General features: G+C 40.0%; 1 protein-coding gene across 2 annotated transcripts in view; it reads right to left on the bottom strand.

The window, feature by feature from the left end:
• LOC137299939 (protein HEG-like) overlaps positions 1–17,622 on the bottom strand; it is a 66,841-nt gene that overhangs the window by 12,276 nt on the left and 36,943 nt on the right. Inside the window, exons 2-8 of one of the 2 annotated variants that reach the window (XM_067968948.1) lie at positions 15,442–16,221; positions 13,461–13,574; positions 11,238–11,347; positions 9,933–9,991; positions 7,137–7,279; positions 3,906–4,034; positions 173–215 (exon numbers count right to left, since the gene is read on the bottom strand). In XM_067968948.1, the coding sequence (XP_067825049.1) occupies positions 173–215; positions 3,906–4,034; positions 7,137–7,279; positions 9,933–9,991; positions 11,238–11,347; positions 13,461–13,574; positions 15,442–16,221 (1,378 nt within the window). The remainder of the gene's footprint in view (positions 1–172; positions 216–3,905; positions 4,035–7,136; positions 7,280–9,932; positions 9,992–11,237; positions 11,348–13,460; positions 13,575–15,441; positions 16,222–17,622) is intronic. The other variant, XM_067968949.1, reaches the window with a different exon arrangement.

Here is a 17,622-nt window from a genome sequence, read left to right as displayed (position 1 = left end):
ATCAAAACTGAAGCAAGAGTATTTTACTATGCATAATAATTTTTTTTAAATCCTGTTATTCATAATGGGAAGTGCTTGAATTAAATACCAGGTGCAGAACTAGTGGGAACGAAAGATGGTGACAGACACAAATAAAAGGTCTATTGGAGCACCTTGTAATTAACAAACTTACGTTACACACTTTCCATTTTCAAGTTTGAATCCACTTGAACAAGCTGTTTTAAAAAGAAAAAGTAAGTAAGTTGATAGTGTGCCACTAATACTTCCACATTTCAACTGGTGCTCTGCTTATACCAGCACAAAAGCAGTATTAAGTCCATAAAGACACCAATGTAAACTATGTGTACTTTGTAAAACCATTAGAAAAGTAAAATCAACAATCCAGAAGGCCTGGCTCAAAGGGTACATTCATACCAATATTGCGGAAAAGTAAAGTACACACAAGAAAATGGCATCCCTTCACAGTAAGACCCAGCATGCTTACATTTACTGAACACGCATGTGTTTGGATCACAACTTGGGCTGATGCCCTGCTTGGTAAATGAAAGAGATATTACCCAAAGCAAAACAAACTCGAGAGATGGAGGCCAGGTCGAGTCGTACCAATTGGGTCCAAGGACTTTTGGAGACCAGGCATATGGTTCTCATAGAAAAGTTTGTTTAAAGCAGCCAAACCATTTTAAAAAAATTTGTTTCCATCCTATAGTTTCATGCTAGTGTAAATGGCACCATACTGGCAACCTCGCTGGAACACAATTCACCTTAACCATCTCAGAATTCCACATGGACTGACAACCAATTCAGGCCCCTTCATATCTCTCATCACTTTGTTAGAATCATTTTCTGTGCATGTATCCAAGAGGCATTGTGCGAAATATGCCATTTATAGACACATTAAGCCCCTGCTGAACACTACAATCAACAACATTTGCAGATGAAGAAGTTGTCTTTAATTAAGGACAAAATGACCACCTACCTAGAGACAAAAGTTAGAAAGTAACCAGCATAGATTTCAAAATGGATGATTGTGCTTGACAAACCTCAAAATTTTTGAAGAGGTAACAGACATGATAGATATGGGAAATGCAGTGGATGTAGTGTACATGGACTTTAGAAAAACCTTCGACAAGGTACCACATTGGAGATTATTACAGAATATGGATATGGAATTCAGGGGAGGATAACAAACTATATAAAAAATGTTAGAAGGCATTTTCTCACAGAGCGGCTAGAAATGGGTAAGGGTGTCCCACAGGGTTCAGTTCCGGGGCTACTTTTGAAATTTGCAGTTGTTACCAAAATAGAAAGTATAAATAATTCTTCAGAATACCAAAGAAAACTGCAAAGGGATATTGATAAGATTGGGGAATGGGCCAAAAGGTGGCAGATGGAATTCAGTAAGTGTAAGGGGACACATTTTGGTTCAAAAAAAAGAGTAATTATACTGTGAATGGAAGTAGGCTCAGTGCTGTGGAAGGGAAGGAGGGTTTGGGGGTACAGGCTCATGGGAAATTAAAGGCAGCACCTCAGGTTGATAAGGCCATTAAAGAAAAGCTAATGGAATTTAAATTTTATGACAAAGTATAGAATAGAAAAGCCAAGAGGTAATGATAAGCCTATATAAAACCTTAAGGCCCCAGTTAGAGAAGTGTTTGCAGCATTGGGTTCCACATTATAGGATGGATAGTGAGGCCTTAGAGAGGGTACGTTGCAGATTCACTAGGATGCTGCCTGGTATAAGGAAATATAAATATGAAGAAAGATGTCAAAAATTGGAGGTTTTTTTTGTTAGAATGACATATTATGGGGTAATGTGATAGAAGTGTTGAAAATTATGAAAGGATGGGACAGAGTGAATAGAAGCAGACTGTCTCAAGTCATTGAAGGGGCTAGAATAAGGCGCTACAGACAAGATTAAATGCAGATTTAGAACAGAGAGAAAAACAAATTTCTTTAGAGAGAACTGAAGTTGTGGACTTAATTTTCCACATTAGTAGTGGAGGCAGAAACTATGTCAACATTCAAGATTAGATTGGATAGGTGGATGAAGGAAAGGAGTTTAAGGGAAGGTCAATGTGATTAGGACTATTTTCTTGCATGGAGGATGAATATAGACATTGGGTCGAACTGCCCATTTCCATGTTTAGTCCAACTGTTTTATTTGAAAATCACAAGCTTTCGGAGGCTTTCTCCTTCATCAGGAGAGTGTGGGATTCCTTGACCGTTACTGTATTTATAGTCAGAGTACAATGCCTGGTGATTGCAGATAATCTTTCCAACTGCCCGTTGTCAAGGCAATCAAAAAGTGTTCAGACTCAGATGTTACCTACAGGACCACCGAATATACAAACGACCAGAACAAAAAAGACAGAGAGAGAGAGAAATATCCGAAAGGAAGAGACAGACAGAGAATGACCCGTTGTATTAAAAACAGCTAACTTTTTTTCACTGGTGAGGTTACGTGTAGCGTGACATGAACCCAAGATCCCGGCTGAGGCCGTCCTCATGGGTGCAGACACTGCGACAACGGATGAACGGACACCACGCAACAATCGCCAGATAGGAGGGTTCCCTCCCAGTCGGGGAACACTTCAGCAGTCAAGGACATTCAGCCACCGATCTTCGGGTAAGCGTTCTCCAAGGCGGCCTTCGAGACACACGACAACACAAAATCGTCGAGCAGAAATTGATAGCCAAGTTCCACACCCATGAGGACGGCCTCAACCGGGATCTTGGGTTCATGTTGCGCTACACGTAACCCCACCAGCGAAAAAAAGAGTTATCTGTTTTTAATACAACTGGTCATTCTCTCTCTTTCTCTTCCTTTCGGATGTTTCTCTCTCTCTCTCTCGCTGTCTTTTGTTCTGGCCGTTTGTATATTCGGTGGTCCTGTAGGTAACATCTCTCTGAGTGAACACTTTGATTGCCCTGACAACGGGCAGTTGGAAAGATTATCTGTAATCACCAGGTATTGTTCTCTGACTATAAATGCAGTAACGTTCAAGGAATCCCACACTTACCTGACGAAGGAGAAAGCCTCCGAAAGCTTGTGATTTTCAAATAAAACAGTTGGACTATAACCTGATGTTGTAAGATTCCTTACATTTGTCAACCCCAGTCCATCACCGGCATCGCCACATCATTTCCATGTTGTAACTTCTATGTACATGTTTCTAAAAATATTCGGAAATGAAGATTCTAACTAGCTATAGGGGACAGCATGGTGGAGGAGCATCAATTACAATATGCAGAGTTGGGCACAGATTAGGGGCTGGTTTCAGGATGGCACTGGCAGTAGCCTGGGAGCAGGTCATCACTGTAGTGCAGCATTTACCAACAGATCACCACAGAGGTGCATCACATTACAAAAGTGAAGAGCACTACACTGATTGGTTTGAAGCAACAAATCCTGCAGCTGAATGTGTGATCCCACAGCATGAAGTTCATGGAGTACGACAATCAAATCAAATCATTTGCACCTACAATGTGGAAATGTGAGAACGTTTCCACAGGGACATGGGCGAATTACTTGGTTTTTCAGCTCTTAATACATTTCAAGACTCCGTTGGGGTGAATTTGTTCATTTGGTCACAGTGAGTGAGGTTTAAAGCCTAAAACGGTTCCTCCCCACTGGCTGTGAGAATGCAGAGTTTGAGTGTATTTTCACCAGTAACTTTAAAAGCAACAAGTGACATTGCTTCAAACTCAGAACAGCGAGGTCGAACAGTTACTCTCATACAGTTGACAGATTTGGGCTCAAAAGTTGACTGACCATATTATGCAAAGCGTTACAAGCAATTACAGAAAGGAGACCATTACAGTTTAAATTTAGACTGCACTCATTGTTTGTAAATGTACTTTACAGCACACTAAAAACACTGCTTCATTAGGCAAATGTCACATACCTTTGCAGCTTCGATCAAAACCAGAAAACTTGTAGTAACCAGGCAGACAGTCGCAGGTAACAATCCCATTGTTCGGTTTGCATTTAGAGGTAATGCTATCACAAACGTTTGCACTGCATAAGCTTTTATCTTTTTTTAAAAAAAGAATGGGGGGGGGGGGGGGGAGAAAGAAGAAAAATTAAAAATCAGTTACAAGGCATTTGCTTCAGGATTGTTTGGGATTTGGTAGAGTTCTGATTATGATTACTGTAGAGTTTCTCCCACTTTGTACCAACTGTTCCCTTGAGATTCCGGCAAACAAAAAACCTCAAGAGAAGAATATGGCCCTAAACAGCAGTGATACTGGAGCAACACGTCCTACTGGAGTGCATATGCACATATAATGCCATTCCAATTTATTTCCAACCCATTAAAATGAGTCAATCGTGGTTAACATAACATTGCTTCACATCACCAAAGGCAAAATTTCCCAAAAACTAAATACAGAAATTCACTTTTAAAAAGACATTTCCACTTCAAAACCAAACTGCCACCAGGCATTCTTCATAGCTTGGCCTGTTCAAAAAAAGAATTGGAAGTGGAAAACATTAGCATGCAAACTTTCCAATTGCTTTGGTGCCAATACCACTTCATTAGTTTTGTAAAGAGGCTACACTGCAACTTGCAGTAGATATCTTTTGGTTTGGATGACCTATTCACGAATTACTACATTAAAGTTGAGATCATTCCCTCCTCTCCCGACCACCCCCCCCCAATCCAAAAAAACCCAACCAAATACAGCACAAGAAACAAAATCAAAAACATGTGTTACAAATACCATGATCAGAGTGGAGAGCAAGGACTTAAAGCTGTTATATAGACTTTTTCCTATTGCTGGTTTAAGGGAAAAAAAAATAATTTCCTCCATCATTAAAGTTTTACTTTAAAATTCTTTTTGAAAAAAAATCCTAATTCTCTGCTTAAAGAGCACCCATTTTCTTCCCCTTTTCACAGCTGGCAATGTTCATTTCCATTCCGTCATCTGATGGAAAAGCTGGCAAAAAGCATGGACTACTTCACTCCATCCTGTCAACTGCTGAAAATTGCTGCCCATTGTAAGACCTCAGTACTGTACAGGCCACTAATGGTAAGTGAAGCAATATGGAGTGCAGTGAACATTACACACCCGATTGAGCAAAGGCTGTGCACAGCAAGTAGCTGAGCCTTAAAATAAGAATTTACTAGAGGGGGCTGTGTGGTGTTGTGAATTTAAAACATGGCAGTACTCATGGAATTTACAGCAACTTTCACAATCTTTTGAAAACTCCTCGGAATTCCTGCTTTTAAGATTGTTCTAATTGTGTGTAGTTGGAGCACTTTGAATGATATCTAATGGCACCAGTGGGGCAATCACCAACAAAACGATGGTTGGGATAGATTTCGGAACTGCAATCAGACACAGTCGCCCATGAGAAAAAGTTCTGCTCACACAATAGTCACAGGAATTCCAGTGCGGTATCTCTGCTCTATCATTCTGTAATTTGACACCACCAAACAGCAGTCTGAATGCTCTTATCCCTCTTTCTGCACCTGTGCTTCTGTCAATCTTTGTTTCAAGCACTCTGTTTCAGGAGCCTGTTTCTGTATGTCTCAGCCCATTTGTCACTCTCTTTGTCTCACTGCCTTGTGCTAATCAGCTTGCCTTTCAGCCCCCACAGAGCACAAATGGTTAACAAATCTCAACACATTCCAAAAGGTATTCCTGCAGATTGTACTCTTTCATAGATATTCTAGTTCTTCCATTTTACTTGCCCGAAATGTTGGCCAGGAGAGTCCAAAATACATGAAGCAGTGTTGCTTCAATGAATGCCACAAACTATGGTTAATAACTCATCCATGTGTTACATTTATCCCACTGGCAAAGTCACATACCTGTCACTTTGCCTGTGGGATTAATGTAATGCAAATTCCTAGCTGTTAAATAGCAATGGCCAATAAGAACATACATTGTGGGCACCACACGTTAATGCACCATTCAGATTTAAATGCACGCTAGTTAGCACTCCCCTTCTCCCCAAAACTAAAAACCCCGTGACCACACAAAATCCAAGCCTCTCAGGCCTGTTAAAGGACATCATAGAAAGCCTCTTGGTCTGCAGTGCCTAGTTTCCCACTCAACAAAATTGTTCAAACTTTTGCAAACCAAGTACAGAGCAAAGAATGAAACAAGCCAAAGAGTCTTACAAATGCATTTGGTTTTGTAAATATTCCTAAATGTTTTACAGTCTTTTATATTTCTTTTCTTCTACTTTTTAGATTACTAATTAGGCACAATAAAATTGCTGCAACAAAGCTGTTCCAGTAACAGTGATGTTGAAAGCTTACAAAAGGATTGCAGAACTCAGATAGGGTCAATGAAAAATTGCAGGGTTTTTAAAAAAAAGAACTGAAATCAATGTTTTGTGGCACAATATAAACAACAGAAAAATACATTTTACAAGACTTCCAGCTTTTACTTTGTATTTAAGTAACAGCAGGAATGCAATTTAACTGCAGTAATGCAGCCAGTTTGAGGCAAAACAGGCAACTACAGGCATGGTCAAGATTGGGAACCATTTTCAAACATTATTGAGAAGCATGGCTGACAACTTCAATGTAATACTGCAGACATGACTGATGGCAGTGAATATTGCAAAGACAATTTAAAGCCTTGTTAACTAACTGAGGGGGAAAAGAAAGTGGTGTTAAGTTGGAACGGTGGGCACAATCAATCTTTCTAGCCCTTGGAAAGTGTTCACCTGGAGGGGCGGGGGGGAAAAAAAAAAGAACGAACCACCTACCTTGCACTTTAGAATACAAATCTTGTCGTCAAAAACGCCCCTAAATTCACTGCCCACAAGTAGGTGCTCTTTGATCATATGTGAGGAATCTTACAACACCAGGTTATAATCCAACAATGTTATTTTAAAATCACAAGCTTTCGGAGATTATCCCCTTCGTCAGGTGAAGGGGATAATCTCCGAAAGCTTGTGATTTTAAAATAAAATTGTTGGACTATAACCTGGTGTTGTAAGATTCCTTACATTTGTCCACCCCAGTCCATCACCGGCATCGCCACATCATGACTCTTTGATCAAGACAGCCCGTAGATCAGCTCTCTTTCAATTGTCCAGGCAATTTCACAAGTGATAGAATTTATTCTGCCTGGTTTATTAGACTTCAACTCAAGGGCACCACAGAACACTCACTTACCAACATAACTGTCCTTTCTTGATATTGGCCCACAGGCTGTACAATTTTGGATGAAAACTTTGATATTTGTGAGGACAGATTCCTCTGTTGCAGGGGAAGAAAGTGCAAAAATGTTGTCTATAAAGGCATTAACACTTCCCTTTCTGCAAAGACAAAGTAAAGCAAATGAGAATAAGTTTAATAGCATACAAAATGCTCATTTATAAAGTCAGCTCATTTCTTGTAGTATCTACTGAGGGCCACAGATTAAGGCTTCAGCTTGCTAATTAAGTCAATTCTGCCTACTTCAACCAGAGGTTTTCAAAATTTACACATCATACTTGCAGGATATTACACATATATTTCAATTCCAAACCCTGTAGATATTGCAGCTCAGACAGATGTTAATTTTAAATTCAGAATGATACCTACTTGAAGCCTTTCTGGACAACCATTGGTTTTCAGAATTAGAATGCAAATGTAAGATTTGATCTGAAGTCACCACAAGACTCAGCAGTGGAGACGCTTGGAAAACATGCCAGAGATATAGAAGGGAAGGTGGGAAAACAGAGCCAAGGTTGCCCACTTGAATGTAACCTTTTGCCCAAGACTTGCATATAACTTTTGTCAAGTCCAAAAATAGGCAGGAGGGGGGTGCTTAGGAATTGTATTAAGGTAAATTATTTCAATTATTGTTTGACCTTAACATTAAATTGTCTTCTTTGGGTTGGGTTTTGGGGGGGTGGGGGGGGGGAACTCAAAGAAAGAAAGAGACAGCAAGAGCAAATGTGTGCGAGGCAGAGAGTGAAATTTCAATACCCATTCTCTCCCATAATTTTCTAGCTCCTGCCCTTTTGTTAGTTCTTTGTTTAGATGCAATGATGCTGGGATCAGCAACTTAAAGCTGTACCCAGATTTCCAGATTGGAAGCAGTCCCTTGGTTCCCAGTTGCAATACATTTATTTGGATTTTTTTTCCCTCAGTTTATATTTTGTTGGTATGTCTTGACTATCAGTTTGTATTTACATTATATTAAATCTTGTATTTATTATTAGTTTTGTTCCCTCATCATATTTATTTGGAGGCAATGTTTGTTTTATATTTATTATGATGAGGCCTCTTGGGCCTATCCCAGCTCTGATGCCAATGACTGGTGATGGATGCCATTTTAGGACCGGGCCCCAGCTCCAGACTCCAAGCCAAAGTACACTGGTCATAAATTCTAGATCTTCTTGCACAAGTGAACACATTATTGGTTTTGGCCAGTTTTACCTTCATTCTCCCTGAAGTGACATCATAGCCATTGAATCTCGAAAGTCACCCACTCTGCAGCTCCACACATTTCACTCAACTCCTGGGACCAGCTCCGACTTTCTTTGCAGGTGGCGATGAACTGCATTTTAAGGCCACGATGATTTCACAGTCGTGGTCAGATTTAGATTTTACCGTCAACCCCACAATACCAAAAGAAGAAAAAAATCCACTGAAAACCAGACTTTGCTGTCCAGTTTACACTAAAAATAAAAGGCTATTCAAAAAAGAGAGTGGCAATTCTATGTACAAGCAGGCTTGCCTGTACCAAGTAGCTCGAGAGCAGTTTACTCTATCCTGCTTGTGCACACAATTTGAAGAAAGTGGAGAGCAATGGCAGATTTAAAAAGCCTGGATTTCTGATCCCTCCTAATCAACAAAGCAACTGGTAGTTTGATATTTTACACAAGATGGTTCTGATTACCACCTGCATATAACGTCAAGTGTACAATTCTTCCATCTACAAAATGAGGTGAGCTATTTAAACTTCAGTACACCGTCCAGAATTCTCCACATATTCAACTTAAGCACCTGCAACAAGCTGTGTCCAATCTGCCACTTGGCAGGTCACAGACATGATGTACTATGTGCATCAGGGTGGAGGCCTTAATGTTGAGACAACTTTGCAAACCTCTAAAAAAAAAATTACACATGGACTAAAATAATTGGATCACACTCAGTTGATTTGTATGAACATGCCTAACTGTATACGAGTCACACCCAGGGTAACAAAAGAATTGAATCACTTCTGGACTGTGTACTGCTCTTGAGCATAGACCTCACTCAAATGTATAGTTACTTAAAAGCCAACATCTCCCCCAGTTGTTTTAAGGCAGTATTTCCCACTATTACATTCTAGTTGTGTGTAGCTTCACAGCATGCATTCACTCAAACATTATTTCAAAGTACTGAATCTATTCACTGTTCAACTAAGTCTTGTCCTTTTTAAGTTATTAAGATATTGGTGCATAATCTGTTTTTAAAAAAGTTATTTACAATAGAACCATCTAAGGACAACAGCTGTTTGTTTGCCTTTTTAAAAAAAAAATGGAACAGATAAGAACTTGAAGTGAATAGTTTGAACAATAGAAATTAAAGAAGTCACAATACATAGGGAATCAGTCCTAGCTTGTGCTGTACTCAAACATTCAAGGGTCTCAATGCCCAGCCTCTACCTCCACGATCAGTGGGGCACCACAGGGTATAGAGTGTCGATATTCTGATTTAGTTGGGAAGGTTCCCTTTGCTTTTGTTTGTACTATTTATGCTTACATTGAGCTTCTTTTAGTTTGATTGGACCATGTGTTTCTTTCTTATATTAGTGGTGCTCTAAAAGAGGCACTTGTTGTGCTGATCCTTGTTTGGTGATCTTGGGGCAACCCAGTGTCACCCTTATTGGTCCATCTAAATAGGCTTACATACATTTTCAAGCTCAAAAACAGGATTTTAGCACAAATTCAGAGTTACCCAGCATATTGAGGTTCAAGATTAAAAGTGAGTACTTACTCAAGCTTCTTGACAACAGATTTCTGGTAGAAACTGTCGTCTTTGAAAACAGTCCTCATCTGATTACAATAGGGGGAAGGGGAGAAAACAGAAAGGAGTTTTAGAAATTAGGTCATCTCTCCCATCTTTAACCGACGGTCTGCAGTAGCATTTTCACACCATAATAAAATAGTTTGCACAGGTATTTGCTCAAAAGCAAGAGGTTTGATATTACAATGCTGCATATGGTTAAACCAATACCAAATTTGGTCGGAGGTGAAGGAGAGAACACACATACGCCACAGCGCATGAGTGCGAGGGAAACAGACGTACTGTATAGCAAGTTGTGGTCAGCTAAATATATCAAAATAAAAATTCCTTGAAAAATGCATTTAATTCACAGTGAACTTGAACACATACTATAGCTAAAAATCATGGTAATGTACATATACTGCTAAAAATCATGGTAATGTACATTCCTTAGCTTTTTGTAAAAACATTGCAGAAAACAGCACTTTAAAAAAAATAAGTGCAGATCCAGGCACCAGTTCTCTAGTTTCTCGGCCCCCATTCAATTCAGTCATGACAACAAAGGTTCCACTTGTTTACTAAACACTTACACTATTGGGCAGTAAATCAATGACTATTCCAGCAGGATGTCCCCCTTAACGGAGCTGAACTAGCAACTGGTCCTCAGTTAATCTCCTCAGAACAATCCCTCTCCTCTCCCCTTCCCTCCAATAAAAATTTGTTCCTTTTGCAACCACATAACGTCTTTGACTAAAGGGAGAGTTCCGGCTGATGATTTCTCTAGGGATTTGTAAACAATTTTACAACACCAAGTTATAGTCCAGCAATTTTATTTTAAATTCACAAGCTTTCGGAGGCTTCCTCCTTCGTCAGGTAAATGTTAGGGATTCTCTAGGGATAGGCTAGCCAGCAGTAGCATTAGAACACTTAATATTGCCAGATGTGATTTACTTGCTTCCACATGATTCCCTATCTAGCAGTATGTTTGGTAAGTTTCATAAGTTTTCAACCAATACATAACAGGTGAGCTACAAGTAGCCCTGCAACTCACGCTGGAGGACAGTGATCCGACTGAAGAGTTTGGGGTTCTTCTACAATTGTAAAAGGTCCTAACTCATGTCTAAACTTTGAAGTTCCTTCTCATGAGAAAAAGACTGTCCATAACCAAAATTACCAGGAAGATATCCATAGATATTGGCCAATTTTCTCCTGAATTGCTGTGTGGAGCAGGCAGCTGAAACATTAGCTATGATTATACATGAATAAAACAGTTAAGCTTATTAGATGGTAACTTACCACTTCCTCTATTTCTGTTGCAGTGTCAAAGAATGCCTTTGAGTTGATTTCATTCATGCCATCCGTAAAACTGACATTTAATAAATGCAAGACCCCAGGGAAGATTCTCGCTAGAAAGATAGAAATAAAACATTGGCATATTGACCATCTCGCCTGAACATTCAATTAGTACAAGGATTCAATAGAACCAATATAAACCACAGGCAGATTGCCTTCCTGTCCTCTGGAACTTTCATGAGGAAAAAGATAGATTATGGGCTGCGAATTCCTGTTATTGTCCTTTTCAGTTTGCCAGCCAAAATAATCCAAAAAAAAGTCACTAACAGAATGGAGCAGGAAAATGTTCTACAAATAGATACTGATAGTTAAAAATACATGGTCAATGCTACAAAAAAATTATTCAGCACAGCCATATTTAACACCAGTGAAAGTGATTGAACAAGGAAGGGAAAGACATCTGCTACATGCTCTTAAGGGACTGGACAAAATGGAGTATGGTGGAAGTGCAAATACATTGGCAGTACAAATGTATCTATGGTAAAATGGAAAACCCTAACTACACAAGTATCTATTTGAAATCTTTTTAAAGAAAATACTTGCATTTATATAGCATCTTTCATGCCCTCAGGATATCCCAAAGCCAATTAATTACTTTTGAAATGTAGGCAAAACGCAGCAGCCAATCTATTTTGGTGGTGCTAGTTGAGGGATGAAGGTTGGCCAGGACACAAGAATTCTGCTGCTCTTTGAATAGTGTGACAAGAACAGGTGAGGGTAAAGATCTCATTTGAAAGGCAGCACCTTTGACAATGCAGCACTCCACCAATAAGTATTGCACTGAAGTCCCGCCCTACATTGTGTACTCAGGTTTATAGTGGGCTTTGAACCCCCAACTTTCTGACTCAAAAGCTGAGTTCTATTACTGAGCCACATTTTCGAGGTATTAAAAAGGTAACAGTTTTATTCCAGTGTTCCCCCTTTTTAAAGGGATCAACTTTGTAGACAAAACTGGTAAGAGCTTTTGGTAATTGGCAGGTACACAATCAACAGTGGCTCGAGAAATACCAACACACAGATTTACACAGTGCATGAAAACATAAATTAGTGGATATTTTCATTAACTAAATACCAATTTTCCAACTGGGACAGATAGGGGGGCCTCATGTCTTCAGTGTGTCAGGATCAAGGGCCTGCACTTTTCAGCAGCATGATTGGAAAATTGCCAACTTATTCAGCAATGCCAGCAAAGCATATTCATATTGTACATTTGATATATTTTCACGCAGGCCAGGTTTGAAGCAGCCTCCAATAGTGCAAGACGATTAAAGAGCCCATCTGTTCCTCAATCACAAAGTTGAAGTTAACTGAGTGAACATTGCTAGGGGCATTGGAAACTCCTCATCAAAGTCATAACCCAGTTTTTGGACTGAAGTTACACAATGGAGTGGAGAACGCATGCACAAAAATAAAAACTTAACATTGGATCTTATTGCACATTTATAGCCAGTTTGCTTCTCATGCCAGCTTCGAAGTGAATGGGAAACCAGTAGTGTAAACAAGTTGGTGCTTGTGTTGCCAAAGGCATCACACATCATTAAGAGAGGTCAATGTTTTGCTCACATCTCCACAACAGCAAAAACACGAAGTGGCTTGAAGGAGCCTCCCACCACATATAGCCCAGTGAAGCATTTTGCTCAAAGCTGGCCTTTATATTGGGGACAGTGTGCAGCCAAAAAATTAAAGTCTCAATTACAACTTTTAAATAACTGGGTATGTGCAATTGTTTCTCAGTTAACATTGGTGATTCGATATCCACCATGCAGAGTATTGTAGAACACCAGCATATCACCGAATAACTAAATAGTTGCTATCCTGCAGTAGGAAGGGAAGCTTGTGCATTTATATTTTTTAAAAAGTACATCCATGGTATAAGCAGGACAGCAATGTGCACAGCAGCCAGTTACTGCACAACAACTCGAGAACTCCAGAACATAAATGTAGCATTAAATCTACTCCCAACGAGGTGAAATCTTAAGCTGCTTTTATATTAGAGTCTTCTGGGTCACCAGCATTAGTGAATCCTGGCAAGTTTCCTTTTGGCTGCGTGAGACCAGCTGCTGCCACTGGCTTGGTTCTCATGCAATATAAAAAATAGTCTATATGCATCAAGAGTTTGGTGTACACAATATCATAAAACTATAGCGTTGAGGGTTTCTTTATTACCTGTTCCACAGCTATTGCCTTGGTTGCTGAGCCCAGGGGGACATTGGCAGATATACGACTGAAAAAGATTCACACATGTAGTGCCTTCAGGACAGATTACATTTGCACAGTGATCTGGAAGCCAAAATAAACAGGAATGTCAACTTGTATTATTCACAGAATAAATGTATAAGGAAACAAAGTCACAGCTATATGATGTTTGAAATTTACTGAACACAAATAATCAAAAGCTTTGGATAAGACGACAAATAACAGCTTACAATCTTTTACTACAGGATTTATCAAATGTAATTATAGGGCAGTTCATAATCTTCAGTGGATTTTAACAATGGAACTTAAATTTATCCAAGCCCGGAGCAACCCATTGTCCACTGTCGTTACAGAGCTGATCGTAAAATGGATAACAAGTGCTCCAAGTAATCTTGCTCTCAAGCTTCAAACACTTAAAATCACAGTTCCATCATTGTCTCATTTCAGAAATGTAAAAAAAATCTAAACTGCGGCCACTGCAAGATGATGGGACAGTCTGACAACTATTACACGAACTCCAGCTCAGACCCTTCACTGCTGATCATACGAGGAGAATCTGATTCCCATGCAAAATTTAAAAAACATAAATTTATATTTTGTATTCTGAACTGGCTGAAGCTTGAATTGAATAAGCTTGCACCTACACAAAGCCTTTATCTGAGACCTGGGCCAACTCTCAGGCCACACACTTCCAAATCATATACACCTCAAAAAACATGGCTCTTTTGTGTAGTACATTGTAAGAACAGAATTTACCTGGTGAACTACCTACTTTGTGTATAAGCTACAAAGAACAGATGGGGAGAATCTACACATACACACAATGCAGGCCATGTAATTAATTGTACAGGAGAACAACCTGGGAAAACAGGAGCTTTAAGATCACAAGATGACAGGTGAGGAAGGCCATTTAGCCCATCTTAATTCATTCATCTAGAGAGATCCCAATGTTCTCCCATTGTAGCATTCCAATTGTTTCTTAAATGATTCCAAGATTTTGCCTCCATTACTCTATCTGGCCGTTTATTCCACATGTTGATCATTCTGTACTGACAAGGATTTCTTGATAACGGTTCTAAAGTACCCAAAGGTGAAAGTAGCCACCCTGTAGCAAAAAATCAAATAGCTTTGCTCAACAAGAAAGAAAACTGATGTATTCAAATCTGTAAATAAATCAGATGTCTATTTATACAACAGAAACTATTTCACAACAGTAACCATTACAAGTACTAATGGAAAATTCCACTTTCCATTAGGTCTCAAGCAAGGTTAGTTTATAAAAAATGCCAGCACCTCTATCTCCTTCAATCATGCAATAACTTCCGTTTTTCTTAATACTTACAAAGGCATTCCATGGATTACAATGCAACATTAATTTTCAACTTTACTTTCCTTCCTTCTCTCAAAAAAAACATTGTCCGCCATTCACCCCTCCCCAAGGTTACTCTTCCTAGACTAAAATTCATACTGGAATACTTGGTACTTTGCTTATTCCAAAAGATTCTGCATTCAGGTTTCATCTGGCAAAAATATTGATGATTGCTCACACCAGTTACCAGTAAAGTTTTCACTACAACTCAAGATATTTACTATACACTGAGCAGAAATTAAGGTCATTACAGCTGACAGGAATCAAGGTCACGGCATAATAAATGTTTAACTTTGTTGACATAACTTCTTCCTGCCAGTTGTTGGTGTTCTCAATCAGCTATGCTCATGGACAGATTTTAGTTCATCTCACATATTTATTTGGTAGGTACTTGGACCCTCAACACTGCTACTCTTGGCATTGTTACAGAACGGCTATTTGGATCGCACAATTATTGTTAATGCTAATGAAGTGTAGTTAAATGCTTATTAAAAATTACCTAGCTAGCTTTTTAGCAAAATGGAACAAAGCAATTTCCTACACTGAGCAAAATCTACAGAAGCAAAAATATTAGCATCTGACCTGTAGGTCGTGTTGTTGAACTCTCTGGAGGCTGTGCTGTGGACCAACTAGAACTGGAAACTTCTGTACTCACAGTCACCGTTTCACTTGCACCAGTCGTTGGCATTGTAACATTCGCCGGCATTGTATCATTCGTGATGGCTTCAGTGGTTGCCGATGTGTTAGTTGGTGTAGTCTTAGGTGTAACCACCGTAGATGTCTCATTTGTGGAAACTGCTGTTGACAAAATAGTGTTCATATCTCCACTTGTAGCTGGTATGCTAGTTGATGCATTATTAGGTGAGGCAGCAATGGTTGTGTAGTTGAATGTTGACGTTTGGGTGATATTAACTGTAGTATTTGTAGTCATTTTAGTTGTGGCTACCGTTGGTGTTGGGGCACTTGCTATTATATTGTTAATTGGGGCGCTCATGTTAACAACAACTGCGCTTGAAAAAGAGGCCTGCATTTCAGTTGTGCTCACATTTTTCTCAGTTGAAGAGGATGTTTCACTGGGCATTGAAATAGGCGGGGTGCTTGTTGAAATGGTTGTATTGGGTACCAAATGAGTGGATGACATTGAACCTCCCTCAGGGACAGAACTGGATGCTGAGGTGTTGTTTCCATTTATCAGATTTTGTTTTGAAGTGAATGGTAGTTCAGTTGTCGGAGAAGCCTGTGGTCCTACTGTGGTAGAGTTGAGAGATGTAGTGTAGCTTGGAGATGACTTGATTGTGTCAGCCACAGGTAATATGGTTGAAGTGGACATCACAAGCGTGGTTTCTGTGTCAGATGGTCCTGCTGAAACAAATAGTGACTCATATCATTAGCAAATACTTTACAATGTTAAAATCATAGAACTCCTGCTGAAAAGCAGTCATTTCTGAGAGATACAAAGAAAAGTTTAAAATAAAAACAGAAAATGCTGGAAAAGCTCAGTAAATGAGGCAGCATCTGTGGAGAAAGAAACAGAGTTAACATTTCAGGTCAAAGACCTTTCATCAGAACTGGAAGATGTTAAAGAGTTAAAGTTTTTAAGCAAGTTTTTTTAAAAATTAGTTCATGGGATGTGGGCATCGCTGGCAAGGCCAGAATTTATTGCCTATCCCTAATTGCCCTTGAGTAGATGGTGGTGAGCCGCCTTCTTGAACCGCTGCAGTCCGTGTGGTGAAGCTTCTCCCACAGTGCTGTTAGGAAGGGAGTTCCAGGATTTTGACCCAGCGACGATGAAGGAACGGCGATATATTTCCAAGTCGGGATGGTGTGTGACTTGGAGGGGAACATGCAGGTGGTGTTGTTCCCACGTACCTGCTGCCCTTGCCCTTGTCTTTGTCCATCTAGGTGGTAGAAGTCGTGGGGTTTGGGAGATGCTGTCGAAGAAGCCTTGGCAAGTTGCTGCAGTGCATCCTGTGGATGGTGCACACTGCAGCCACGGTGAAGGGTGTGAATGCTTAGGATGGTGGATGGGGTGCCAATCAAGCGGGCTGCTTTGTCTTGGATTGTGTCGAGCTTCTCATCCAGGCAAGTGGAGAGTATTCCATCACACTCCTGACTTGTGCCTTGTAAATGGTGGAAAGACTTTGGGGAGTCAGGAGATGAGTCACTCGCCGCAGAATACCCAGCCTCTGACCTGCTCATTGTAGCCACAGTATTTATATGGCTGGTCTAGTTAAGTTTCTAGTCAATGTTGAACCCCAGGATGTTGATGGCGGGGGAACTGGCGATGTTAATGCCGTTGAATGTCAAGGGGAGGTGGTTAGACCCTCTCTTGTTGGAGATGGTCATTGCCTGGCACGAATGTTACTTGCCACTTATCAGCCCAAGCCTGGAAGTACAAAGCCAAGGAAAGGGGGGGAAGGGAGGGGAGGAGAGGAACGAACAAAAGGTCTGTGATACGGTAGAGGACAAGAGTGATTAAATGACAAAAGGGATGATAGTGCAAGGCAAGGAAGGTGGTAATGAGACAAGTAAAGAAACAAAAGATCGGTCTACAGTAGCTATGTATGGCAACAGCAGAATCATTACCAGCACTTGCTGTCTGAAAAAAATGGGAGCAGTGGTTATGATCTGAAGTTATTGAAATAAGTGTTGAGTCTAGAAGGTTGTATTGTGCCTAAACGAAAGATGAGGTGCTGTTGCTTGAGCTTACGTTGAGTTTAATTGGAACAGTGTAAGAGGCTAAGGGCAGAGAGGTTAGAGTGG

The sequence above is a fragment of the Heptranchias perlo genome, chromosome 30 (genome assembly GCF_035084215.1).
Source record: "Heptranchias perlo isolate sHepPer1 chromosome 30, sHepPer1.hap1, whole genome shotgun sequence".
NCBI lineage: Eukaryota > Metazoa > Chordata > Chondrichthyes > Hexanchiformes > Hexanchidae > Heptranchias > Heptranchias perlo.
The sequence above is the reverse complement of the archived record's forward strand: the minus strand, read 5'-3'. Positions and strand labels throughout refer to the sequence as shown.